The following is a 27,709-nucleotide window of genomic DNA, read 5'->3' on the forward strand; positions in this document are numbered from 1 at the left end:
GTTTGTGCTTATGTTTGATGGCTGTGGTACTCATGTGCTTTATGCCCACTCAACTATCCACACGTGTCTGTTCACATATATAGCTGATCTGTTACTGTTGTCTCTTTCTCTTTTTAGGGTGTGGTTTGAAAGCTTGATGGCTTATCGGGTGGAGATGGGGGGCTTGGGTTATCCTTCAAGGAAACATTAGCCATGTCATGGGTCAGAGTTTTGGAGCACATGCGATTAAATGGACGTTTTTTCTTTGAGACAGGCAAAGTGTGGTTTTTTCTTGAATGTTTTGGAATGTGCATAGTTTCGGTGGGCTGCTTTTTCGGCCTTCTCAAGGAGCAGCAGCAGGAGTTCATGGACACCTCTTTTCAGACACTATGGATCGACCTCACCCATGTTTCAGAAGAGCAATCATGGCCCATTGATTGCTCGTTTTGGAAACAAACACATTGTGTTTGTCGTTGGACTTTCTTGGAACAGACACGCTGAGATGTGCCTTTCTCAGCTTCTAAGCACACAACATGACTGTGCTCACACTGAATTTCTTCGATACCCAGGCCCTAGATTTCGGGTTCTGAGAAGTGTTGAACAGGAGAAAGAGGAGATGGGTATATATACTCAGACCCAAACCTCTAGACTCTCTATGGCCGATTGCGGTATAGTGCTCACACACTTAATTATCACATGCGATATTGCTCCATCTAATCATCTAAACTTATCTCCAATGTCTTCATGAAGGAAAGAAAAGATTAAGATATTTGTAATGTTTCTTCATGTTTGACATAGTACGTGACATCGTGACGTACAGATCCCTATATAGGGACTGAGAAGAGGTGAAAAAGTAGAAGCACATGAGGCCTTCCCCTTTCCTTTCGGCAGTACATGGGGTTTTTTGCTTAACAAATTGTAAGATAGGAGGAGGAGGGGTACAAAAGACAATTTTCTCAAACAAAACACCATGAAGAGTGCCCATGTATAATTCTACCAATTCCAGAGCACATGGCGTATAGAAACCAGGGTTTAGATCATAAATTCGCTGATGGCCCATTTTTCATATCCCAAGGGGGATTTTAAGCGCAGGATCAAAATGTCGTGAGAAGTATTTATACCACGGGTTTCCAAGTCCGAGTCATCGATCTGACAAAGCAAATTTTGAGGAGACGGATTGGGGCAATGAATATATGCTAGGGCATCCAGCACATAGGGTTGAATTCAATGTGTGTAAAGTCAGCAAAGAAAGGGTGCAGATATGACTGCAAATCAATTCTCCCTTGAAATGGGAGGGTTGAATGTCTTGCTAACGTGATCATTCAAGGTGTGTGTGGAAGACGGAGGCGTATAAATTCCAATCCTCATGGCTTTAGATCCGGCATAACTTGACAGAGGTATTCGCACGTGTGACAGTATGATGGTACAGTTCTTGAGTATCACTGGAGCGGGCTGAGGACGATGATAAAATACGACATTGACTTGGAAGCAGGGGCACCACCCACCATATTCTATGGTTCGATTCCGCATTTTTTATGGCAAATGCTGACGGTAGCAGACGCTTGGTCGCTCTCATAATGATTTGCTGCCGAGAGAAACGGCAACACACATACTTTGTTTATGAACTGGCTTTTGCTCCTATGGCAGGCTTACGTGCCGATTATGTAGATGAAGAAAAAGCTGCAGTTAAAGGAGAGGTATATATACCGCTGTTCAAGCATATAAAATCTGGCAAAACCCTATTTTAGTAGGAGCTTTGGGTTTTCCAACATCAAATTGCAAGCGACATGTGGAAGAAAGCCACAAAAAATTCATCCAGTAGTTTGATGAATGGCATTTCAGACCAAGCAGGAGAGGATAAAGACACATGGCTTTGTATCAATGGTGCTTAATCTCCAGGCATTGTTGAAATTTGTGTTGAAGAGAAAAGTGTTTGTGCGTCTGAAATAGCGAACAACGTATGCGAGATACGGGCTCATAAAGACATAATCTCAGCTTGCTTTCGCACATTCGCCTTTTGTGAAGCTCATATGAGGTGACGCAGAGTGACTGTACAGAGATAGAATTTTCTTTGATTCGAACATTGATGCATAATGCAAGTAAAGCAATGCATTGAAGAAGAGATGGAGGATACACCCGAAGATGGCCTTGTCTACCTATCCCACTAGTCCCTATTGTGACGTACCCCGGTCAACCCGGGCTGGGGAGGTCGCCAGTGGTGATATCGCAGTCACCACCATAGATACGAGCAGGTGCTATAGGTGATGTAGAAAAATCAAATACATCATCGGCATGGAAAGATTGTATGTATCTCTTGGTAAAGCTTTAAAGGCTAATAGATCATGATTTTGTTTCAAAAGTTGGATTTGGTAGGTTTATATACTTATACCGGCCAAGGATACTGGTATGGATCAGAAACCGAGAATGGATGTTGTCGATCGCAGGTCAACTGCACGGGATATGGTGAACGGGAGGAAAGCGAAGCCGTCATATGATAGTATTGTTGTAATATTATAACAAGTGCTTTTAGACATCCAACGGAGTCACACTTTGGTATTTTTTTTGTGATAGCTGCTGAAATGTCTGTGGGGTATCACATCCAGTATTTATATCTGCTATGGCCATAATGTGGAGATCACCTGTGCTTCCAAGATTGGCTTAGATGTTGGCGGTACATATGTGATCAATATTAGATAGACGCCTATCTGCTAGACTACCATACGCCAATTACGATCATATACACACTACAATCGACCCCACCTTCTTGTCGTATACTGCAATATAAACAAATTGATTATCAATTGGAGGAATCTCGCAACGTGAAGGAAGCATGGCCCGGTCTTTGTTATTTTTTTTAAAAAACTCCTGGCTTCGTATCCCAATCAATGCTAGCTTTAGCTCAACGATAGGAAAATGGCCCAGTGTTTTTGAAGATTATTCTGGGAAGATGTGGGCGATTAGATCCTCATCAAATTGCCATTTGGGATGACTGATGCGTGCTTTGGCGCTCCCGGGCTCGAAAGTCAGGAAAAGACAAGATGTTTTGTATTAGATCAATCTTCAGATCGAACATCATTGCATGCAGTCATTTTTCACCGTTCTGGTATTCTTTTATACATTGCGGGCTTGAAATAGAGAAGCCAAGGGATTCGAAAGCAGATTAATATACAACAACTGTTCGTTGCGGATTACTCACTCATAGCTTTCAGCACAGGTGACATTTGGGAACCAGGGGCGTGAGAGAGAACACAAGTTCCACGTTTTCAATTTCTGAGACTGATCAATCTCGTTTGCTTCCTTCATCAGCCGAGTTTGGTGCAATGAATGATATTGTCTACATGCGTAGGCACCAAGGAGACATGTATAAAAAAAGATCGAATAGTCGTTGGACGATAGTGGCTTTCAAAGTGAGGACAGGACCATGGGTTGTATACCCTTTCTGTTTGATCATGGGCTGTACATCTTTTATTTTTAGAATGTCAGTTGTGTGAAGGTGGAACGCAGAGAACCCCATTATAACACAAAAAGTAGGACTGAAGATTTATTCAGCTTTCGTCTTTTCGCACACCATAAAATGAAGCGAGCTGGGTTTTTAAAGTAGCAGAGAGAAACAGTCGCATATATCCTTTCTGTTAGAGATTTTTTGGAGGTCTTACAATTATGCAGGCTGATGTGAGAAAGAGTGTCGCAACACAGGACATTTATAGTTGTGAATTCTGTCAACTTGCATTGGACAAGGTCCTTCGAACTTCTAGTTTGGGGTATCGCCTCCTAGAGTCAGAAAACTCATGCTGTATCAGAGCATCTGTTTTTGGAGCCATCAAATGCTTCAAAGTTATTTGAGCGAGCTACATTGGTAGCAATCTGCCAATGAATTGGAGTTTGATATGGATAAATAGAGACGGGGCACAGGGCACGTGTGGATGGTAGTGCATCGTTCAATGTAAGTCTACCTCATCTATCTATCCTTTTGGTGGATATATATAGGGGAGGCATGGGGGGAGGCAGCGCCAACCCTCCGCCGGGCTGGCGCGGTTCGCCAAAGTGCAACCGCATCAGAGTTGGTTTTGAATCGCGATGACATTGCCTCTGTTCTCATTGGTTGAGATTGTCTCACGAGCATCTAAAAGCACAATCTAAATACTTTCGTGCATGCGTGGACAAGGCTTATAGGTTTCTTGCTAGAAGATGAGGGACTCAGCGATTGCTTCTTGGTGAGGGGATGTCTGAGTGGGAAGCCACATGCGTCTGGCTCAACTTTGGTTTCATATCATGATACGAAAGATGAATGACAAGCATCTTCATAGTTGCTATTGTAATCTTTGTCTTTGATACACTGGCGTCTTGTGCTATAGAGTAGGAAAAGTTTTCTGGCAACGTAAAGTACTTTGTACACATCCATCGAGGTGGGACTCTTCACAGAACTTATTTTGCCAAACATTTGACGATGTCTCCAGTCCTTCTCTCGCAGCCAACGCACATGCGCAATAGAGCTAGCGTTTTTCTACGGCCTCGTAAAGTTTCGACAATTCTACACGCGCGAGCTGAATATTAATTTTGGTGTTCATTTTCTATTTTTACCCAGCCGAATAGAGGCGAGCATGGCTCTCCCGTGGTGTTTTTGAAAGTGGATTATATTGAAACATATAAACCAAGCATTAGTAAACTGTACAAAGTTTGGAACGGGACGTCACAACTTTGTGAGCAGGAATGGTGTGGAGGAGGACAGAAGGAGGTCTTATACCCGTTTTCTTGGACTAAGCCTCCCCCATTATTTTAAAGTGACATCACATGAGGATAGATGGGTTCATAAAGAGAGAGTAGAACTCATGTCATTTTTACATAGTATCGGCTTTGACACTAGAGTCACTAGCTTCAAAGAAGCATGTGAAGAGCCTGGGTAAGATATGTAGACTATGTCTAGCCGTCTGTAAGTGTTCATTGGGTAGTCTGCGCTGAAAGGACCAAGCACTGGTCTAAGTGCAAGATTTCATGGTTGCTGTCCTTATTGGTGACTGCAATAGCCAAGACATCTTCAGTGGCCAAATCGACGCAACGCCATAGACGGAAGAATTGGCCGATTTTGTACATGAGAATCTCACCGCTCATCCGGTTTCAACATCATTTTATGAATGGCCATGAAGGGTAATCTCAACTCCCGAACCCACTCCTAAAGACATCACCCAATCTGTCATGTATTTTTGGGAAAGTCCAGAGCGCGGACAGAACCATGAGAAAGTAGATGTGGAACCTGTCATCTACAAGAAGATGCGCGTGTAAAAGACCAAGAGAACTTGGAGGCATGGGAGGCTAATGTATCCATTTCCAAGGCCATTTCCAAGGCCATTCCAAACGCCTATCTCCATGTCTCAGCCACAGATCGCATTGTTTCATAGAAAGAACACCGCGAGATTTTCGATTTCGGTGTTTAAGTCGTAAAGGCATAAGACGCAGGTTGAGAACAGGAAGTCGTACTTTGAATACTGCTCTGAGATCCTTTTGGTGCTAGGACGACCAACTGATTGGCTCACTTCCCTTCCAGGAATCCCACACTCATATGGGATCTCAAGAGATTCTTTTGCAATAAAAGTGTAAAACACCCAGCTCTGCATCAGAGTTCCAGAACAAAAACTCTAGTCAAAACATATTCATAGCTGCCAAGATTCCCCAGATCCCCTCGGACATTGCTGATGACTGTCTGTTCTGATGCACGGACATCTCACAAAGCCGTTGTTTTTACGGATAGTCGTTTTAATCATGCCAGCATTGCGTGTCTAGCGTGGAAGTTAAAGCCAGATCAGAGACGGGGATTTATTTATACTCGTGGTGAGACAACCGCGCCCATCACGTTGTCGACTCCGACCTAGTAGAACTCGAAAACTCGAAAACACATCACTCCATGTGTCATGCAAGATGCGGATTTTACCACAAGAAAGCAAGAACATCGCATGGGCAAGAACATCGCATGGGCAAGAACACCGCATGGGCATGGACAAACATTGTTTTAGTGTGCAACGGCTGCGCGGAGGAACAACATGGTGAGCAATCTAGAGGTCTTTTCGCATCTTTATAACAGCGTGTGTGATAGAAAGATGCAGACACATCAAGTCCACCTGGAACTTCCTTATCCTCTATAATTCAGCAGTCAAGCATGCCCAATTTCATGTTCACTTTGGACCAACTGTTTTAGAAGCAAAGACTCACACATATTAGCTACCACTCTGTGCTTTTCACCCCAGGTGCTCAGAAAAAAAACCATATGTCGAATGAAAAAAGATTTCCATCTCTAGAATGACAGAGAAGTGTGAGGATGAATATAGGTCCTACCGCACAAGCACCTCTATCCTATTTGTACCCCTCCCCACAAGGCAGACAAGATAACAGAACAGCCAAAGCGCACAAACCCACCAAATCGCATCGCAGCAATAGAGCTTATTTTCCAAATCAAAAACATACAAAGCCATACCATCTGGCCGTGTTTCCTTCAACGTAAAAGACACACCGTATAGAGCGATCCAGCGTACCGGTAGTCTTTTACGACACAAGCGAGACAGATATACGGTTGAATGTTCTCCCTGTTTTCCAAACCACACATGAACAATGTAGTCAACTCTTTGAAACTCTGCTACAGAGTTTCCGTGGGGAGGAGGTGGAAAAGTGGTGTGTGTGTTTTGCGCAAAGAAAGGTTGGTTTTATACAGGACCTACGGGGGGACGCCTTCACTCTAGGCTGGCGGCCTAGGTATGCAATGCACATGGATATTTGCTCTTTGACATGTCTTTCTCCCATTTTTTTCTGGTGGGGCGTTTTTTTGGGCGTAAAATACGCGCGCTACATTAAAATCGTGGTCCATCTCATATCTGCATGCAAGCCAAGCACCCATTCCCATACATCGCGCATGGCACGTGGTGTTTATTTTTTCAAACAAACAGATATAACCATGGGGAGAGGGGAGCGCGGTTGATATGATATGAAGTTTTGTAGAGTGTGTATCTCACATTTTGCACATTTAATTTAGATTTCGCATCCTAGATTTCGCATTCGAATTCGAACCCCCTCCCGCACCTTCCCATCCCAGAACTAGCCATCCACTTCCACTTTCACATCTACTTCCACACGCACACTCCCATCCCAAAAACAACCTCCCCCCCTTCCCATTCCCATCCTGCGACGAGGCAAATGCACGCTAGGAAGTTTATAACACGAGCAAGAATACATCACATTGCGTAAATGTACAAATTTTCAAAGGGCTATTGGGTTGGTGTAAAGTATAACGACATATCCACTAAACATGCCAATCCACTGAACATTCCATTCCCTCCCATGCCATCCCCCCCTCATAAAAGGCGCTCACATACGAAGCAAGCAAGCAGAACAACGAAGAGGAGGAAAGACAATATAGACGAAAAAAAAAGCCAAAGCGCCAGAAATGCCATTGTGTCAGTCCTTGAAACAAGACGAGGTTGAAAAATGAAAAAAAAGAACGCCATGGCTATGCAAAGAACACGCACTCTCGAGGCTGACCAGCAGCTAATCTTGTCGTTTCCCGGGTCCCTGATGTCCTCTTGCCTTTCAAAGCAAAGCAAAGCAAAGCAAATATTACCCACCCCCCTACGACCCCGCCTTCCCCCTCTTCCCCTTCCCACACTCCCTCTTACTCAACGGCTCCTCTGGAAAAACCCAACCCCGCACCCTCTTCGCCTCCCTTTTCTCCCCCAACTGCGGCTTCGGAATCCACCCATCCCTGTCCAAGAAATTCTGCCTCGTCAGCGCCGCAGGTCCGCCAACATCCATGCGCCAGGTGCCCATGCCCTCAAAGGGATTCTCCTTGGCCAGCATGTGCAGGTACCACAGCGCCAGCGGGGCCGTGAGCTGAACGTCTCCCGAGACTGGGTCCGGGCCCGAGGTCGAGAGCCGGATTGGGGCTGATGTCTCGAGGTAGCCGAAGATGGGCACACCTGCTTGCGCGTTGACGGTGGTGGGGTCTGGGGAGGTGGCGGACGAGGGCCCGCCGCAGCGCACGCACAAGAGTTCGATTTCGGTGATGATGAAGCCGTACCGGCAGCCGTGTTCGCGCATGATGCGGTGGAGGTGGGCGAGGCCTTGGAGGTAGAGGACTTGTTTGGGTGGGGACTCGCTGCGCATCCCCGTGTTCCATTGGTCGTAGCATTTGACGAGGCCGACGACGCGGCCGCGGGCGTCGCCGAAAATCGTCTTTTCGTAGTCCGAGGGGTAGCTGGAGATAAATTCGGGTTGTTGGCGGGCGCCGGGGACGGGCTTGATGGCCCGCATGACCATGTGGTTGCTGCCTTGGGCGACTTTGAGAGCGGCGTTGAGCTTGTTGGCGTAGTAGTTTGTGCAAATATCTTGCAGGGAGGATTCGTTTTCAGGTTGGAGGTTTTGGCGGCAGGGCTGGGGGAGATAGGATGCTGGAACAGGGACTTCAAGGAGGGGAAGCACGGAAGGAATGGCCTTGATGGTAGTAATGTTGAAGTCTTCCCAGCTGCGAAGGTTGCGGATATCCCACCAGAAGTGGTTGTGGATGCCACGGGGTGCATTGGTCACACGACGTACGAGAGCTGGAGAGGGGTTCGGTGATGTGAGGTATTCCATAATGGAAGAGGTAGGCGGGATCGACTGGTAAGCATCGAAGCTGACGTCGGTAGAGAATGGATACTGGACAGCTGGCGCAGCCTCGAACTCTGGGACAGTAAAGTCTTGAGTGCAACTCGCAGTGAAGCTGGGAATATCCTGGGCGGAGGAATACGTAGAGGGAAGAGCAGTGATGAGACCCATGTTTGACTGGGGCGCACTGGAAGCAGTCACGTAACTGGGGAGGTTACGGTAGGTAGGGAAGCCATAGCGATTAATGATGTTCTCATCGACACTGCCAGCCGAGACAGAGCGGTCATGACGAGGACGAGTCGTAGATGCCGAACGAGAGTGCGAACCCACATAGGAGGATCGCCGGGCCTCTGGCTGACTAAAAGTGATGGGCGAGTTTAGAGTAGAGAGGTTGATGTCGTACGAAGACGACGAATTAGACACAGGCGACGTCAAGTTGCTGTGAAGATTGTGCAGGTTGTGATTAAGAGGACTTGAGCCACGGCGGGCCATCGAGGCCGGCCGTGAATAGGGGCTGTAGGCATAGCCGACACTGGAGCTAGACGTCGTCCTGCGATGTCTGATGGGGCCGCCAGTGGGCTCGGCTACCTGGTCCTGGATGCGAACTTTTGGAAGGAGAACGGGCCCATAGGATCTCAGTGGAGAGCGAGGAGGCGTGGGGCCAGCAGCATGAACATCTGGTGATGAAGCTTGTGAGTAGTATGTGACATCTGAGCCAACACTGCCCGGGATGTAGTTGAACGAGGAGGAAGAAGGCGGTGTTGTGTGACGGCTGTACATTGTGAAGGAGAGAGAAGCTACCAGACTGATGTGTATTAGAATTGGTTTGCAAGAGATTCTTTTTTTTGCATCCAACAACTCACGCTCAAGGTCTTGTGGAAGCGTAACCAGAAGATTATCAAATAAGGAATTAGTATAGAGACCAGCTCGCAATGTCTAAGACAAAAAAGAAGCACAGAGAGTATGAAACGAAAGAGAAGAAACAAGCTCGTCTCGGCCGGACCGGGGAGGAGGAGCAAGAAAGCAGCAGCTTGATGAATGCTGGAGATGATGGATAGAGATTGCGGCACAGCCAGTCCTCTTATCCATTCCTTCCCCGCGAAGACACGAGAACCAACGCCCTCGCCGCGCCAAGGCATCTGAAACACGATCCATCGAAGCCCGAATGTCTGGCGCGCAGTACCTGTTCTGGCGGTCTGGCGGTCTAGCGGGCTGGCGGCAGTATCACGCTTTGCAAAAGGGTCGTTGGTACATGCAGACCAGACATGGAGCCTCACGAAGCGCCTGAAACATAGCGTTGGCCGGGCCGGGGGCGAGTATGTGGGTACAGAGAGAGAGCTAGGAGCCACGATGTCGTGGAACGAACGACTTGCTTAGCTATTTCTGATGTGAGGACAGCTCAAAGCAGGTTGGTGGCCCATGGTCTGGATAGCCTCTGTATGGCTGCAGCGCTGAGGTTACAGAGTAGAACATCCAAACAGGGTAAAGCGGACAACGAAGCGCCTGTACATTCATGGGGCGGCAGTTTGAGGTTGGCAGTTCGCAGAAAGGGCGAATGGGATGGTGAGGTTGTGGGGGTTGTGGTTGAGGTTGATGGTTTAGCGCCGCCAAGGCTGTCCCGTCCGTGCGTCGTCCCGCGATGGCGTAGTGCGAAGTGGGGACAAGACATGGGGAGGGGCCGGTGAGGGTGAAGAGTCATCGGAAGGCAAACGAGACATCGATTGGATCACGGCTGGCCAACGTTTTGTTTCTGCCGCGGATGGTGCATCTTCCATTCTTCCCGACACGGCGAGAGGAGGCAACCCAAGGTCGGTGACTCACCCTGGGCGACGAGATGCCCTTCACGACTACTCTACAACACGCTCCAAGAGACTCTGCCATGCACGACGCGTCCCATCCCTCCAGAGACCACCGGAGCGCGTACTTGTTGTTCAGAGACTGCAGCTGGATTTCCAGGTCTCAGGCCTCGCCCACAATGTGCCCCCCCCCCCTTCTCAAGGCCCCAGCCCAGCATGGCCATCGTTCGTTGACTTGACACCGCTGCAGAATCTGACCTTCACGACCCTCCCCTTCCAAAGACAGCCAGCCCCAGTATCGGTCTCCTCCCAGGTACCACAATTCCGACTCCACCATTGGCCACACCTCAGCTGCCAATCCAAGCGCCGACACTGTCCAGACGTCGCACCCGGAAACGCTCTTCCATCGAAGAAAGCCGAGATCCGTAGTACTCAGTCCTAGCACTTGGCTTTTCCTCCGCTGAGCCTCACGCCAGCTCCTTGTATCGGTATCCACCCTCCCCAGACGTGGCCGATGTAGATGGTCCTGTTAGAGGGCGCAGTTCATATAACCATGGAATTAGCGCTGCGTGAACTCGTATTCGGCATAGGGTTAGGCCATGCCAAGCTCTACTAGCTAGCTAAGCAAGGTTAACTAAATATTATGCTGTAAGATTTTGCAACGCGTTCTAAACCTATTCTAAATATATTCTATACTAGTAACACTATAAGCTACTACTACTATACCTGTTACTAACGCATCCCTCTTATCCTACGTAAGTAGATTAAAATATATTTAGAACATGTTCTTAATAGGTTATAGAAGCACTATTAATAGTACCTTACCCTTAGCTACGTCCTAGATAATATTAGGGTATAGCCTATAGTTAGCCCTAATAGGGTAGTTAAGATAGAGAGTAGAGAGTGCTACTACTATACTAAGATTAATAATAAGGGCACCTTATATAGAGTAAGAATAGGTTCTAAATATATTCTAAATAGGTTCTAATATTCTTAGGCTATTCTAGGTACTAGGGGCACTCTATATACCTATACTAAAAAAGATTATAGGCTTAATATAGCCTACTATAAGGTTAGTAGGGTTAAGAAGACTAGCTAGCCCTCTATAATAAAGGTCTATAAGGTAAAGAGTAAATATATTATTAACCTATTCTTAACTTATTATACTAATATATATAGACTTCTATATAAAGGTTATATATAATTACTAGAACGCTCCTTGCTATAAGTTATTTAGAATATATTTAAAACTTATTACTAACATGTTTTATAGAAGTTCTCTAAGCCTAGCTAGTAGCTACTATAGGCCCCCCTATAAATACTAATACCCTCCTAAATATAATTTAGAAGAAGACTTATAGTAGCTATAATAGTAATAAGGTATAGCCTATAAGAACCTATTAAAAATATATTACTAACTTATTATAGCTTAACTTTATTACTATATCTACCCTACTAAGGATTTAAGGTTATTAGGTTCCTTATACTATCTACGCTTATAATTATCCTAGCTATAGTAAGTTATTTATAATATATTATTAACCTATTCCTAATATATTTTAAGACTATTACTTTAATACTAGTATAGACCTTACTAATTCCTACTAGAATACTACCTAGTTCTACTTACAGTATGCTTTTATAGAGCCTAGGGAGGATAGGGAGGATAGAGAAGATACTAGAGAGGGGGAGGGAGATAATAATAGTAATAAGTAGGAATATATTAAGAACGTGTTAAGAATAGGTTCTAATAAATAATATATAATAGTATATAACCTAAAGGGGTAGTAGTAATTACTAAAATAAACTCTCTACTCTTCTCTTTTTTTTTCTATCTACTAAAAGTAAAGTACTATTTACTTTTATAGGGTCCTTTAATAGTATATAACTTTTTCTTTTAACTTTTATAGGTATTATAAAGCTCTAGTAGTCCCTTAGATTAAAGAAGAATCTAGTATTTATAGGTATCTAGCTATAATGTATTATTAATATATTCTAAATATATTTTAAAAGACTAGACTTATATCTCCTTTTTACTACTTTTGCTAAATATTATTTATAGTGTAAAGGGGAGCAACTATTTGCTCCTCTTCTTTACTCTCTACTTCCTCTTTAGCCTCTACTCTAGCTACCACTTCTTATTATAGACTAGCTATCTTAGAGGGTTCTTAAACCTTAGAGGAGGCACTTAGTGTAGTCTACTCTACTAGTAGAGAATGTATTATTAACATGTTTAGAATATATTCTTAAGTATTTACTATTAAGCTCCTATAGAAGATCCTTACTTCTATAATGCCTTGTATTATAGTTCTGCTATAGTTTACTAGGGCTATTTAAACCTTAGGATAATACCTCTTAAGGTAGTAGATAAGATTACCTCTATTAGAGAAGTAATACTAAAATAGTTATTAATATATTATAAACGTGTTCTAACTTATATATATATATACTCTATAAAGTTCCTATACCCCTAATCTAGCCTAAATAGCCTAGTAGAAAAGCTTGCTAGGAAATACTATACACCTATTATTTAGGTAGGATGTTATAGGAGAGAATGCCCTAGTATTAGATAGAAGTAACTTAAGCTTAATATATTACTAGTATAAATCCTACTTAGTGTTAGAACAAGTTTATAACGTGTTCCTAACGCGTTCTATTATATACTAACTTTAAAAGATCTTTATAGACTATATTAACTAGTTATATCTAATAATATTAGGATAGATAGATAGTAAAATAGTATTAAACTCTTAAATATAAAAAGTTCTTGTAGAGTGTAAGAAGAAAGAAGAAGAAAGAGAAGAAGAAAGAATATATATTTATCTACTTATATATACTTATATAATAGACTAGAATATATTAAGAACTAGTTAGGAACTAGTTACTATATTTATAGACTAACCCTGCCTTATATAAAAAGTAGCTATCTCTTTCTTAAGTTTAAACTATGCCTTTTATAATTTAAATAGTGCCTTTTTCTATATAAGTTCTTCCTTATCTACCTCTAGCTTTTCTTTTCTCTCCTTTAGAGCCTAATTACTAAGAAGAGCCTTTTATTATAAAGTTTATAGTTATAGACTAATAATAAGTTAGGAACGTGTTATAAATATATTTTGCAAAGCATACCTTTAGGTTACTATTAGTAGAGGAGAAGAGCCTAGTAGTAGAGAAGATAGAAAAGGGGCTAGTAAACTTCTTTCTAATACTGCTCTACTACTTGCCCTCTAGCTTTAGGCTTTTAAGCGTGCTCTTTTATTTCTTATTAGGACTAAGATATATCTAGTTAAGTTAGATATAGTAAGACTTGCTTTATTATTATCTAGAGTGTTATTATTATTATAGGACGCGTTCTAAATATGTTCTAAACACGTTTTAATTAGTGAATATATATAATACTAGTGTAAGACTTACTTTCTCCCCTCTAAAGCTTTTTAAGGTACCTTTGCTTAAGCCTATTAGGAGTTCTATAGTTATAGCGTATTCTAAACTTGCTCTAGGCTTTAAACTCTTTTATATCCTATAGATCTATCTAGTGTACACTATATAATATTACTTATATAATTCTAATAGGTTAAGAATAGGTTGTAAACTTACTTCTAAGTAGCCTTAAGAATACTTATATGCTTACTAGTTTTATATCCTTTCTAGCCTACTTGCTTAGCTATATTTAAATAAGATTCTAGTTTTTCCTATACCTCTTTTAATATTTTACTATAGTATTGCACAATCCTAGTAGTAATTACTAGGTTTTTCTTATAGATTACCTAGTTTTAGGTATCTTTAGAGGGTTTATATTCTAATTATGTAAGAACAAGTTAGGAACACGTTTAGAATAGGTTTAGAATATATTTACTTACGTAAGAGGAGGTTAGTAAGCTAAAAGTATTCCTCTACTATTAATACCTATAGTAATTTACTTAGATATAAAGAGGTAGTATTATCTAGCTCTCTTTTACATGCTTTGTAAATACTTCTTTATAGATATACTTAACAAAATCTTATATAAGATTAAAGTTGCTAGCGCTAGTTATACTTATAGGGATTAATTAACTAGAGATAGCGCCTAAGTCCTAGAAATAAGTTAGAAACACGTTATAAACATGTTACAGTGCACTATAAAACTTGCCTATTATCTACTTATTGCATATATTAATAGTAGTCCTATAGAATCCCTATAAGTAAATATACCTCTATAACACTTATCTTTTTATAAGTGCTTTACACTTCTAAAAGAAGTTAGTAATAGCAACTTAATACATCTTAGTTATATCCTTATCTATAATAATTTAGCTAAGTGTAATAACTATAATATGTTAGAAACGTGTTATAAACCTATTCTTAATGCGTACGCTTCTTTTCCTATAGGTAGAAGATTACTATTAGAATCTCTACCTATACCCTATATAACCTCTTATATAATATATCTATCTAGAATATATCTTAATCTAATAGAATTAATACCTACTCTTTAAAAAGGTAAATAATTAAGTTACCTAAGCTTAATATAAAGATTTACTATATATACGCCTGTAGTAACGTATTAGCAACGTGTTCTAAACCTGTTCTCTTACACCACGTATAGTTTTAGGATCCTAATGCTTTATCCTCTACTTATAGTATACTCCTCTAAGGCTACTCTTAAATAGGAACTATAGAAGCTTTTCACGCTTTATAATATATAAGATTTTATCTTTATTTGCAAAGCTAATATGCATTTCTTTAATAGAATAGAAACCTTTAAGTTAGAGATAGGTTTAGAGCTAGGTTAAGTTTAGGAACTAGGCTATAATAAGTTAGGAACATATTTATAATAGGTTGCAAATAACTTATATTATATAAGCTATAGAGTAAGCATAGGCTATAACACCTTTACTACTTCCTTAATATTACTATTAGATAGTGTTAAGGGAGGAGGAGGTATATATATATATATACTAAAAGAAATAATAGTAAAAAAAGGTATTGCTACTATATCTATTAGTATAATTACTTAGAAGGTAACTTTATATAGGATTTTAAATAGAGATCCTTGCCCTTATAAATAATTAACGCCTAGAATATATTAGGAATATATTAGGAATAGGTTACAATATACCTACTACACTTCTTTATCTAGCTTAACTATGGCTTAACTACAGAATATAAAGCAGGACTACTAGAAAGATTTAATATCTCCCTAGTTAGAAGACCTTATAGATATATAGAGTCTACCTCTAGTAGTACCTAACTAAAATAATGTTTTTTCCTAGTAGCAGATATTAGGCTATAGTTCTAATAGCTAATATATAGTTAAGCCTATTCTACAATTTACTAACTTATTATTAACACGTTTTAAATATATTTAAGTTTTGCTCCCTACCTAATTTACTATAGTCCTTATTATAGGATAATAAGATACCTAGTAGTCCTTATAAATCCTTAAAGAGAAGCGCTTAATAAGGCTATAATAATAGCTTCTTATTTATAGTTCTCTTTATAGAATTTTCTTAGGTACTACACTTTTTAAGGTTTAGATCTAATTATATAATATATTATTAATAATATAATAAGAACATGTTTATAACATGTTCTTAAGATACTTACACGCTTTTACCTTAGAGTATTAGTATTTATACTAGCTTACTAGCTAGCTATTAAAGAATAGTAAAGTTATAGGCCTATTAAGATAGATAGACTAGCAGGAGTATTATACCTGCTAGAATTAGAATAATTTAAGAACGTGTTCTTAACGTGTTACCTATATAGCCTGCATAAGCACCTCTTCTCTTATTAGGTAAGAGCTATCTTTATATTGCTAAACTAGTATTATATACCTATACCCTTAGCTATATAATTAAGGGTATACTAGGAGAATAGCTATATACTTAATAATTACTAGTGTAAGTAGTAGTCCTTAACTATTACTATAAGTAAGGTATATATTATGCCCTTATAACGTGTTACTAACCTATTCTAAACTTATTCTATTTACTTTTACTTACTTCCTTAACGCTACTACTACTATCCTCCTCTAGCACTTTATATAGTTGCCTAAATTTATCTCTAATATTACTATCTAGTTTAGATATATTATCTAGTACTACTATACTAAACTCTAGTATAGTATTTAGGAACGCCTATATATTATTAAGAATAGGTTTAGAATACATTTAAAAAAGATAGTAACAAAAACTATATTTACTTACTTAAATTACCCTAATTTATACTTAACTATAGGCTAGTTTATATAACTATAAAAATTTGCCGCTGTAACGTAGACTTGAACCTACAGGGATATTCTAACCACTTGGAGTAAAGCCTAAGTCGCCCGACGCTAAACCCATGGTCATATGACATGCCACCACGTCCTGTTAAGCGCCTACGCTCCACCACCAACAGGCCCTATTAGCTCTGATGAACCCGGCCCCTGCCAAAAGCACCAAATATAGCCTCAAACGGGATTTCCTCGAGGACGAAACCGGAAAGAAAAATGACCGTTAATCTGTCTCAATGGGGAAATCTTGAACTGTCAAACGCTTGCTGGGGGCACATTTGCTTCATTCAGCGCCCCAGATGAGGCTCTTACGGCATGTTGGCGCCATGCTCGACTCTCCACATCTCGGGCTTTCACGACCCTTGCTGTTCGCTGCTCAGGCTGCTGCGCCATGATCTACGCGCCCATGTCCATCAGAGGAGCCTTTTGACTTTGAATTCCGGAAGCTTCCGTCGGCCATGTTTGCGAAATCATCATCAGCATCCCCTTGCAGAACTACGGTGGAGAAAGCTACTTCCCCTGGAGTAGTTGCATCTCCACATTCACGTTCCACCACTTCTTCCAGTCGACCACCTGCCGCTTTGTACGAGCCTCTTCGGCTGCAAATACCATGGCGTGGCTTCGGAACGCTTCGTCGAGGTCGCAGCCGAGGAATTCGCCCTGGGCATCTGCCGCAGACATGGTGCCAGAGTTGACAGCGTCGACGGCCAAGAGGAATTGTCTCGCGAGCCCTTCGTCTCCTCCGCCATGGCCTCCACTGGCTATGTGTGGGTTGTGCGTTACCGTGTGGCCTGTAGCAAAGTTGTGCACTTTGATGCATGTGCTGTCGTACTCAATCTCGCCATGCGTGCCGTAGATCCGACCTCGTCGTTCGCAGATCTTCTCGGTGAAGGCGACCATGTGGAACTGTGCCGTCTTTGCAGCTCGTCCTTGGAGTAGGGGAGAGCCGTCGGAGTCCTTGTCAATGGGGTCGTCGTCCCAGTCAATGGTCACATACTGATCATCGCAGACGTCATTGTCTGCCTCCCAGACGCAGCGCCCGAACCATGGCCGGGCCTCGACGTCGCTGGCTGGTGTCTCACTGGTATAGTCCTCAGCAAGGGCTTGCAACAGCCGGTTTGCCGCCGCCTCCTTCCCATTCGTCTTGTAAATGTCCTCAATCTCAGGATCCACAATCTTGACCGGCCAATCTGTATTACCAGACTCGAGGTGGCGCTCCAAGTAGATCTTCTTCGCACTGTAATCGCAATCCCCTTCATGTACACAATTCAAACAATTCGTAGCTTTGCCCGCAGCCTTTGGCTTCCTCGCCTTGCGGAACAACTTCCTCGACCCCGTCGAAGTGAGGAACGATGGCAGATGCGGTTTCTTACTCTTCGCCCCTGGCGCAGGCGAGCACAACATCCACAGTAAAAAGTCAATATCGTGACAAGACTTTGTGAGCAGCGAGGGTCCCGTCTTGCTCTCTTTTCTCCAGTTCCCGCGCACATAGCTATGGCTCCAATGCCACCATCCAACAGGCTCAACATGTTCCATACTCAAGACATCCCCAACCACCTGCTCCTCGCGCACCAGATATCTGAGTAACATGTTATGCGGCGAATACCGTAAAACATGGCAAATCCCAAACACCCTCTCTTTCCCAAGCCGCTCAGCCCCATTCACCCCACTCACCATTACATCCTCACCCCCATCCCCAGCACCACCCGCCCCACCCAACGCCCTATAAATCCTCACGCAACTCTCCAACCCCGTACTCATCGGCTTCTCACAACAAACATGCACACCCAGACCCGCAATCCCCATCAAAACCTCCTCATGCAACTCATCCAGCACACACACAAACACCGCATCAACACCGCCTCCCCTCCCCCTCCCCCGTCTCTCCACCTCGTAATCCCTCCACTCCTTCCACCCTGCAAACCCCTGTCCAGACCCTGCTTCGCCGTCGCCCCAAATGAAGCGTCTCCCAAACTCCCTGCGCTTGTGGATAAGAGGCTCGCACACTGCGGCAATGACTGCGTTCGTAGCGCACATTGTTGCTTCTGCGTATGCGGTGCCCCGGCTTCCAGCGCCGATGATGAGGATGCGAGGTATTTTTTCAAAGGCGTGGAAGGTTGGGGCGGAGGTGAATGAGGCCGAGGTCATTGTGTGGGATGTGTTGTATAAGCGTCAATATCAGGTGGACTTTTCGCAGCATGTGTTTAAAACAAAGTGCTTGACAGCGTGTATTTTTATTTTCTATTCTTTGGATTAGTCAACTTTGGTTGTTTGGTGTGACTTGCAGCCTTTGCGTCGAGTCTACCATGCGCTGGTGTGACTTGCAGCCTTTGCGTCGAGTCTACCATGCGCTGGTGTGATGAATGCAGCGGTCTGGTGTTTATGAACAACAGCGCAATACACGACGTGAGGGGAAATGCGATTGTAGAGTAGCATGCAGAATGCATGTGGATGTTGCATTGCAGCTTTGGCAATTGGCATCGTATTGGCCAGATCAAGAAGGGTGGTTGCGATGTGGGGTGTAGTGTGTGTCGAGCCAATGAGATCGTCGCTGATAAATCATGTTGTGAAGGGGCGAAGTGGGCCAGCATGATGGTCCTTTCATGGGAAGAAGAGGGAGGTGCAGGTAGTAGAAGCTGGGCATTATGATTGATTTTATGCTGTGTACGGGGAGCGTAGGTCTAGTTTACGGTCATGGCAAACGACATGTCTAAACCATGCGAGAAGGATGAATGGGAAATGCAGGGCTATGTATTCTATGATCGATCTAGCTCGTAGAATAGCAGATAGACCTCCTTTTGCATACCCAAGACCTCACTCGTCTTACTCTCTTTGATCTTGTCATCGCTGATACGCCACCATCTGTTCGTCGTCTTCTTCGACTTGCGACTCAACGGATTCGACTCCGCAATCGATGTCGCCTTCTCCGTCGCCTTGTCCTTGATGGAACGGATACTCTTGGTCCGGGTCAGTGGTTCTGTGCCTGTAGAGGAAGGAGGTAATTGGACAGAATCGGTGTCTGATTGTATGCGTGGCGCTGATGTGGGAGCTAGGCCACGGGGTGTGCACGGTAGAGAGTCTTGAGAAGACAGCGATTGGTTAGATGGTGAATCAAGGGGCGGAGAGGTGGGTGATCCGTGACTGTTGTTCTGAGGGAGATGGGTGGCTGATATTCGTGGACTTTGCATCGCAGACGGTGCCATTGAAGGGACCGCAGACGGGTAGGGGCTTGCTTGACGACTATATGCACCCTCTGTGCCGAAAGAAGTCGGCGTCGAAAAAGGCAGGGGCTGCACCTGGCGGCGGAAAGACTCATAGTGACCGCTGTTATGGCTGCCTTTGTGGGTGACCAATCCCAACAGACGGTAGTTCTTACGATGTAGCAGGCCACCCAGTGGCAGAGCTTCAGGAAACGAAACCTTGGCCAGATTCTTCGTGGACACGGTACCAGCAGCAAACATGGACCGCGACAGATGTACAGCAATGACTTTGGGGAAGTGTGATATGTACATGTGTCTTGATATGCGCCGTTTGGGCGCTTGGCTGGAGTCTGGTAGCTCAATGTCTTCGGGTGGGTGCTCAGGATCCTCGTCCAAGGTCTTTTGGAGTCTGGCGATGTCTGACTGTAATCGCTGTCGGACTTCTGAATCTGTTGTTCGGGAGAGTTTCTGCTGCTTGCTCTTCAAAGCATGCTCCAGGCGACACCACTCGCATTTGAAGTCATCAATGTACTCCATCTTGAGCATACCGTCGAAGCATTCGTTGAGCGACGTGGAAGAACACTGCGGTACGTTCAGGGTCAACGTGACAAAATCCGACACGGTTGGTTTCGGCTTGAAGTGGCAGGTCAGGCACTCTATCTGCGATTCGATTTTGCCCTCGAACGGAAATCCTTCCTCATTTGCAAGAGATGCTTCACCTTCTTCTGCTTCTGGATCTCCAGAGCCGGCGCTCGCGACTATCGAAGGCGCAGCGCCAAACTGTTCCACAATCTCCCTTCGCGTAGAGGCGGTCTCTGCATTGGGGCGAGCCAGACCGAGCTGCAGGGCACGCCGCCTGGCTTTGGCGCCTGCGTGGTACTCGTCGCAAAGGCGCTCGGTGACGATTTGGAGGAATTCCTGCGCATCCTGCTGCTGACGACTCACGCGAGTACCGAATGCGCGCTCGAGGGAGCGTATAAAGGACTGTGGTGAGATGGTCTTCCTGTATATGGGCCGTTCGTTGAGGCTGTCGAGAATCTCCTTGAGGCCATAGGTGAGGATGCCATGCTGCAGGCCCTCGAGCTTGCCTGGCTTGACATTGACAGACGCCTTCTCTGCACTGGCGCTTTCAGGGTGCACATTGTACACTTCCGGCCCGTCCAGCTTCCGACGATGTGTCTCTCTGATCAGGTATATGCGCAAGTCTGGTAGGCCAGCGAGGGCCTGCAGCACCGAATTGATAAAACAGTCGTTGGCGGCATTGCTGAGCCCCACCACGCCCTTCTTTTTGGTGCTACTGCTGGCTGCGTCATTGTCGAGGAAGAAGGTTGGGCCAAAGACGTAGACGAGCGTGATGGCGGCAAGAGAGGCGCCTGCTGCATAGGTCGCGATCGTGAGCGGCTTCTCAGGCATGTCAAGTTGCGGCGGCGTCTGTCACTTCCGCTGCCGCCGGATTGGACAGCAACTGGGGGAGCGTGTACCGGTATACGGGGGGGGGTGGGGGTGTTGGCGCAGTTGGGCAGCTGCAGTGCCAGGCAGTACCGGTACCGGTAGTCCCACCGTGAGGCAACGAGATGGCGAGATGGCGAAAGGAACACGGCGGGAGGGAGGGAGGGAGGGAGAGAGAGAGAGAGAGAGAGAGAGAGAGAGAGGCAGAGGGTCATCCAGGCTCCATGGTATGACAGCTGCCTATCCTGCTTCCTGAGCTGGCAGTCATTTGTCGGCTTGGTGGGTGAGGCAGCGCGGGCGGGTGCAAAGGATGCCGAGCCTTCGGGAGCTCCGGCCATGATGACCCATTTTGCTTCCCTTCTTCCGCCCTCCGCCTTGCCGCAAGGATCTCCAGGACGGACTCGAGCCTGGTGCGACGAGCCTCTTGCAAGCGCCCATTTGATTTTCTGATACTGCCCAGTGCCAGCAAACAACAACCACAACCGCGGCCAATGGCGTCCCTACGACCAACATCTGCACTGCTCCCACAGTGCTCATCATGTATACGACGAGTCGCACAGCAGCACCAGCTGGAACATGCAGTGTGGAGGACGACGCAGCAGCAGCAACAACAGCAAACGCGCAGCCTTTCCAAAAAGGCAAAGGAGGAGGAGCGCAACATCATCGTGAAGCTGCTGAAAGATGTGCCAAGATACGGACGCGCAGGTAACAGGAAGCCCTGCATGGCATGTCCTGAAGCTCTACTAACACGACACAGGCTCCTATGTCCCTCTCAACCCTTCCCTCATGCGCAATCGCTGGTTCCCTGCCCGCATTGCCAACTACGTACCCGCAGCTCAGATGAAGCAACTCAAGAGCGCAGATGTCGACACGTCAAGAGACTTTTCGTTTGGTGTGAGGGCAAACCTCGAGGAGGTGGAGGACGAGGACGAAGACGAAGGGGACACTGCCTCCTATCTGACCAAGAGGCGCCAAGTCCGGCCCATTGAGATTGAAGTGCTCAGCGTACGTTCTATCTGTACACATGCAGGACACATTCGCCAGATCACATGCTGACGGTACTAGCCTCCACGCTCCATGGAACTCATAGATGCCTTCGTCCCCAACACCATCGACTTCTACCGCCAGCGCATAGAGCAGGAAGCCCAGCCCAAGCAGCAGCGGTATGGCGCCTCGGGCGCAGCAGACATCCTCACTGCAGCGGCCATGGCAAGCAAAGCAAAGGCTCACCCAGACGCCATATACGGCTCTGTCTCCACCACAGACCTTGTCCAGACGATTCGCGGAGCCTTGGCCCACAACGATGAGGCTGCGCGTGTGATTCTCAATGAGGCAGATGTCAAGTTTGTCACGGGCCACGAGGAGGGAGACACATCGCGTGTGAAGCAGCTGGGTGTATTCAAGGTCGAGATACAGCTGTCTGGTGCCGAGGAACCGTTGACTAGAAACATCCGCATTCGCGCAAAGGAATCGGAAGCATAGGTGGTGGGGAGGGGCTAGCGACGGGTATCTACAAGACCAAGTCACGAGTTCCCACATGCAGCGTCTGAGAACCTCGGGCAGCCCCAGGTCGCTGTAAAACATGTAGAGTATGCCTACCTACTATACCCAATGTGTGATGACCCTTTCCAGCATAGTCTGGCTACCAATAGTGTCGGAAGAATGGCAATGGGAAAACATGAAGCCGGCAGCCCGAAGCACGAGAGCGACGATGTTTTGTCCATGGCCTTCTGCGCACCTTTCACAATGACATGATTGGTGGGACGCTGACGTGACGTTGGCGCAACATTCACGCCTTCGGTAATTCCAGGCGCAAAATGGACGTTCCTGCGGCGAGACTCGGACAAAGTCGTGCTAATGGGAGCCCACGAAGCGTCCACTTTTGACCCAGCCGCTACCGAGCTCGTGGCCCCGCGATGACTTCAGAGCGCGGCCGTGAAGGAGGTGAAGAAAAGTTTCATAACCAGCAGCAGCCTCTTACCTCTCCTCCCTCCTCAAACACGCGTTTGAAGCTTTGCCAGACAGCCCATAACCATTGTCCAACACTGCAGGTACGTCAGATGGAATGTTTTTGCAAAACCCCCTTCGCCCCATCGTTATTTCGGCATACGACAAGGAAACAGCGCACAGAGATTGACTTCACTTTCGCACTGCTTCTTGTGTGAGGAGAGATGAGAGCAGAGAGTATAGAGTAGTGAGAAGTGGCACTGGTGGGGGTGGCAGCAGGTCCCAAAGTTACGTCAATCCGAGTGTCGGAATAGCGGGGTTGCAGCTTGGGATAGACCCCACTGTAGTAACTAGTTAGGCCTGTCTGACCTTTCTCACGCGCATCTCTCAACAAAAGTTCTACACAAAACACTCTGCAGTTCCTGCTCAGATTCAATCTACTCACTCTGCATTCCCAGTCCACTCCCAGTACACGCCTACCACACGCCTACCACACCAATTCATCCCGCCGCAATCATGGTTCAGGCTTCCGAGGTCCTCTCCCGCAAGTAGGCTACCCCCTCCCCACGAGCGAGCGCATGGAGAAGGACAGTGAGCTGACCTGAGCAGGGCGGGTGTCCTTTATGGCGACGACGTTCTGAAGCTGTTCCGTGAGTAGACCAGAGTAGATTCTACATGCAGCGCATTCACTGACTTGCCCACTCAGAGCACGCCCGTGACAGTATGTTTGGGCACATACCAATTGCTATCCGCTCTAGATACTGACTTATACGCTTTCAGACGGCTATGCTATCCCAGCCATCAACGTCAGTAGTAGTAGTAGTAGTAGTAGTAGCCCCTGGTATCTTCCCTTCCTAACACAACATCCAGGTCACCTCCTCCTCCACAGTCGTCGCCGGTACTGTCCTCAATCCACACATAGCTCCGCCGCAACTGACCATATACAGCTCTCGAGGCAGCACGCGATGCTAAGGCTCCCATCATCCTGCAGGCATCCCAGGGTGGTGCTGCCTACTTCGCCGGCAAGGGCGGTCAGTTTACACAACCGAAAATCGGAAGGGGACAGAGGAGCTGACATCCAACAGTCGACAACAAGAACCAGGAGGCTTCCATTGCTGTAAGTATCAAATCGACTAGGCGAATGAACGTGTACTAATAGACGCATTAGGGAGCTATTGCTGCTGCACAGTAAGCTGAAGCAATCATTTTTACCCCAGATAGGCACTAATCACAACTTCACAGCTACATCCGCAGCATTGCACCCATCTACGGCGTAAGTCAGGAAATGGTATCGCGCATTTATTGATGTTGGCCTAACATAACTCAAGGTTCCTGTCGTTCTGCACACCGGTATGCACGGCCGTCCACTGCGATTTCAAGTTCTAGGCTAATGGAAACAAGACCACTGCGCCAAGAAGCTCCTCCCATGGTTGGACGGCATGCTCGACGCAGATGAGAGTATGTTCGCTTCTATGCAAACGTCAATGGACCCCGGAGCTAACGACCACCAGAGTTCTTCAAGGAGACCGGCGAGCCCCTCTTCAGCTCCCACATGATCGATTTGTCGGAAGAGGACAAGGAATACAACATTGCCACCACAAAGAAGTACCTTCAGCGCGCCGCTCCCATGAAGCAGTGGCTCGAGATGGAGATTGGTATCACCGGTGGTGAGGAGGATGGTGTCAACAACGAGGATGTCGACAACAACAGCCTGTACACCCAGCCAGAAGACATTTACGACATCTACAAGGCGCTGAGCGAGGTCTCTCCTTACTTCAGCATTGCTGCCGGATTCGGTAACGTTCACGGAGTGTAAGCGCTTCTCGAAGAACCCGGAGATTGATGGTGCACTGACACGTCTTTAGCTACAAGCCCGGCAACGTCAAGCTCCAGCCAAGTCTGCTCAAGAAGCACCAGGCCTTTGTCAAGGAGAAGACCGGCGCAAAGGAGGACAAGCCAGTGGTACGTGTCAAACCATGTCGAATCACACGCATGAGGGAAATGCTGACTTTGACATCAGTTCCTCGTCTTCCACGGTGGCTCCGGCTCCTCGGTTGAGGACTTCAGGGAGGCCATCTCATATGGTGTCGTCAAGGTCAACCTCGACACGGACATGCAGTACGCCTACCTCGCTGGTGTCCGCGACTACATCCAGAGCAAGTCTGGTTACCTCCAGAGCCAGGTCGGCAACCCAGATGGCGATGACAAGCCCAACAAGAAGTACTACGACCCCCGTGTCTGGGTCCGCGCTGGTGAGGTCTCCATGTCCAAGCGTGTCCAGACTGGTCTCAATGACTTCTACGCCGCCGGCAAGGCGTAAGTATTTGGTCAAGCATGGCTGCAGTCGTCCATGGCGCCAATGAAAGTATGAGGCCTGCTTGGCTACGAATGATGTAAAATATGTAGGTAGAGCAGTATGACTACGAGCGCATGTGCCAAACCGAATGAAGAAACAAATAAGATCATGAACAAACGGGCTTTGTAGCATCAGGCTACGTGAGTTGATGGTGTTCAGATGTCATTTGTAGCGAGCGGTAGGTTCTTGGTCCTATGCATTGAGCTGAACAAACTGTTACCAGACTCACAATGGGGCACCTCTGAAATCCATGCAGACTACCAAGAATCCATCTAGAGTTCTTCCTGCGTAGGTGTTGTAGTATTAGTCTGTCAGAATTTGCTACAGATGACAGTATTGACAGTCTGTTTTCCCGATTGGGTGAGAAATAGTTGCATCACTCGATCGAATGGCGACGCGCCAGACCCACGATGACATCACAGCTTCGCGACTATGCCACCATTGCGCTCCTTCCCCACACACGACAGCTGACAGCAACAGTTGGACGTGCTTGAACAAGCACACGGACCCATTGAGAGTTGGCGCGCTGTTGAGAGGGGCAGTGGCTACTTAATACAACCCCATCGTCCCCCCGAGTTCGTCCCCAGCTTCAACTCTTCGATATACCTGACCTTTACATCACCTACTCTACACCTCGAACCTCGACGACTAAAAGAATACAACATACAAACACGTATACCCTACCCTGTACCTTGCGAGCTTTTTTATCTGCCAAATAACCTAATCATCATCTATTCATAATGACTGGAACGTCTGGGCGTGGTGGCCTTGGTGAAGGCATCCGTAATGTGGTTGGGAAGGTGCACGTAAGTCATTCCACCATGGCCTACATTCTAAAACAGAAGGCTTGCAACGAACATAACCTGCATCGACGTCATACTGACAGCTCCCAGGGTACCGGCGAAGCTATCCGTGGAAAGACACTAGCTGCTCTTGACGACGCGAGTGGAGACCGCACAGCAGCAGCAAAGAACGACGCGATCGCCAACAAGGGCCTTGACGAGTTTCAAAACGGCTACCAAGGTCGTGCTGGGGATGCCGGTGTTACGCCTGCTGATGCTGATGCGCAGAGAATGGGTACCACACACTCTACCTCAACTACTCACGGCACTGGAGTGGGCTCGGCAAATGTTGGCCCTCACTCCACCAATACTGGCAACAAGCTGGATCCTCGATACGACTCAGACGCAGACCATCGCGCCGACCCCTTGTCCAGTGTAAGTGGCACCGGCACCGGACCTGGCTCAACCAACGTCGGGACGCATTCCACGAATGTCGGCAACAAGCTCGATCCTCGCTTTGACTCGGATGCGGATCATCGTGCGGATCCAGGATCTGTTGTTGGTGGCCAAGGATACAATTCTCGTTAGTGGAGATAAACTCTGCCTACAATATCAATATACCCCATTTTCATCCATTTCACGATCCTCTCAATCTCTTACTTGTGTATCATGCATTGCTGACCAGCTAGTGGAACCTAAATCAATGCAGACTGATGGCACTGGTGAGCTATTAAAGTGGTGATCATCACGCAACTTAGTCTCAAGCTAATTGATACTTCTCTTTCTGGTCTTTTGTTTTTGCGTAAAACTAATGTGGTACCTCCAGACGATCAACCTCAATCCTTTCACTGGCCCCAACACGAACACCGCGGCTCGATTGGCGGTACCTCTGGCCTCGAAGCCGCACAAAAAATTGATCCTCTCTACGAAGCTGGCCAAGAATCGATGCACTACTCCGGCCTCACCAACATCCACCAGCACCGCGGCTCCATCGGTGGCGTCTCAGGTCTCCATCCTGCCGAGAAGCTTGATCCACCTGGACTTGCTGATGTTCCTGCGTTCAGCCAGCCAAACCCTTTCTCCCAGCAGTCTGTAGCTGCCCACCAAAACATGACAGCTCTCGGTGCGCTGGACATGGAACCAAACTCTTTCGAGGACGAAGAAGCAGGACGTAGGTCAGTCACACGTGTATCGCCGCAGTACAACGATCGGTTTGAGCGCCAGAGTCACTTTCCATCCATTTCTGATTTGAGCACGCACTTCGATCCTGAATCCACTCCGAGAAGAAAGAGCTGTAAGTCGGACTCGCATCTCTAGTCTTA

The 27,709-nt window shown here is 46.1% G+C and overlaps 9 protein-coding genes across 9 annotated transcripts; 6 read left to right on the forward strand and 3 right to left on the reverse strand.

Annotated features, from left to right (window-relative positions):
• Positions 1–1,766: 1,766 nt before the first annotated feature.
• Positions 1,767–2,474, forward strand: IAQ61_002632 (uncharacterized protein; the record flags this gene model as incomplete). The annotated part of the gene is made up of 2 exons (XM_066095621.1): positions 1,767–1,863; positions 2,353–2,474. The coding sequence occupies 2 exons, from the start codon at positions 1,767–1,769 to the stop codon at positions 2,472–2,474; spliced, it is 219 nt and encodes a 72-aa protein (XP_065954457.1).
• A 5,116-nt stretch (positions 2,475–7,590) lies between these two features.
• Positions 7,591–9,384, reverse strand: IAQ61_002633 (uncharacterized protein; the record flags this gene model as incomplete). The annotated part of the gene is made up of 1 exon (XM_066095622.1): positions 7,591–9,384. One exon carries the CDS (start codon positions 9,382–9,384, stop codon positions 7,591–7,593), a length of 1,794 nt encoding a protein of 597 aa, XP_065954458.1.
• A 659-nt stretch (positions 9,385–10,043) lies between these two features.
• IAQ61_002634 (uncharacterized protein) lies at positions 10,044–10,842 on the forward strand (the record flags this gene model as incomplete). The annotated part of the gene is made up of 3 exons (XM_066095623.1): positions 10,044–10,167; positions 10,253–10,581; positions 10,651–10,842. The coding sequence occupies 3 exons, from the start codon at positions 10,044–10,046 to the stop codon at positions 10,840–10,842; spliced, it is 645 nt and encodes a 214-aa protein (XP_065954459.1).
• Positions 10,843–17,163: 6,321 nt separating this feature from the next.
• Positions 17,164–18,243, reverse strand: IAQ61_002635 (uncharacterized protein; the record flags this gene model as incomplete). The annotated part of the gene is made up of 1 exon (XM_003834499.2): positions 17,164–18,243. The coding sequence occupies one exon, from the start codon at positions 18,241–18,243 to the stop codon at positions 17,164–17,166; it is 1,080 nt and encodes a 359-aa protein (XP_003834547.2).
• Positions 18,244–19,409: 1,166 nt separating this feature from the next.
• On the reverse strand, positions 19,410–21,266 carry IAQ61_002636 (uncharacterized protein; the record flags this gene model as incomplete). Its single annotated transcript, XM_066095624.1, has 1 exon — positions 19,410–21,266. The coding sequence occupies one exon, from the start codon at positions 21,264–21,266 to the stop codon at positions 19,410–19,412; it is 1,857 nt and encodes a 618-aa protein (XP_065954460.1).
• Positions 21,267–21,674: 408 nt separating this feature from the next.
• Positions 21,675–22,784, forward strand: IAQ61_002637 (uncharacterized protein; the record flags this gene model as incomplete). Its single annotated transcript, XM_066095625.1, has 3 exons — positions 21,675–22,007; positions 22,060–22,307; positions 22,368–22,784. Exons 1-3 carry the CDS (start codon positions 21,794–21,796, stop codon positions 22,782–22,784), a joined length of 879 nt encoding a protein of 292 aa, XP_065954461.1. The 5' UTR covers positions 21,675–21,793.
• A 434-nt stretch (positions 22,785–23,218) lies between these two features.
• On the forward strand, positions 23,219–25,569 carry IAQ61_002638 (uncharacterized protein; the record flags this gene model as incomplete). The annotated part of the gene is made up of 16 exons (XM_066095626.1): positions 23,219–23,256; positions 23,315–23,353; positions 23,708–23,797; positions 23,859–23,899; positions 23,956–23,970; positions 24,030–24,055; positions 24,120–24,147; positions 24,197–24,280; positions 24,335–24,366; positions 24,418–24,437; positions 24,492–24,522; positions 24,578–24,599; positions 24,651–24,707; positions 24,761–25,061; positions 25,115–25,211; positions 25,270–25,569. 16 exons carry the CDS (start codon positions 23,219–23,221, stop codon positions 25,567–25,569), a joined length of 1,221 nt encoding a protein of 406 aa, XP_065954462.1.
• A 776-nt stretch (positions 25,570–26,345) lies between these two features.
• On the forward strand, positions 26,346–26,975 carry IAQ61_002639 (uncharacterized protein; the record flags this gene model as incomplete). The annotated part of the gene is made up of 1 exon (XM_066095627.1): positions 26,346–26,975. One exon carries the CDS (start codon positions 26,346–26,348, stop codon positions 26,973–26,975), a length of 630 nt encoding a protein of 209 aa, XP_065954463.1.
• A 357-nt stretch (positions 26,976–27,332) lies between these two features.
• IAQ61_002640 (uncharacterized protein) lies at positions 27,333–27,704 on the forward strand (the record flags this gene model as incomplete). The annotated part of the gene is made up of 1 exon (XM_066095628.1): positions 27,333–27,704. One exon carries the CDS (start codon positions 27,333–27,335, stop codon positions 27,702–27,704), a length of 372 nt encoding a protein of 123 aa, XP_065954464.1.
• Positions 27,705–27,709: the final 5 nt, after the last annotated feature.

This window comes from Plenodomus lingam (assembly GCF_022343315.1).
Source record: "Plenodomus lingam strain CAN1 chromosome Unknown contig_14, whole genome shotgun sequence".
Taxonomy (NCBI): domain Eukaryota; kingdom Fungi; phylum Ascomycota; class Dothideomycetes; order Pleosporales; family Leptosphaeriaceae; genus Plenodomus; species Plenodomus lingam.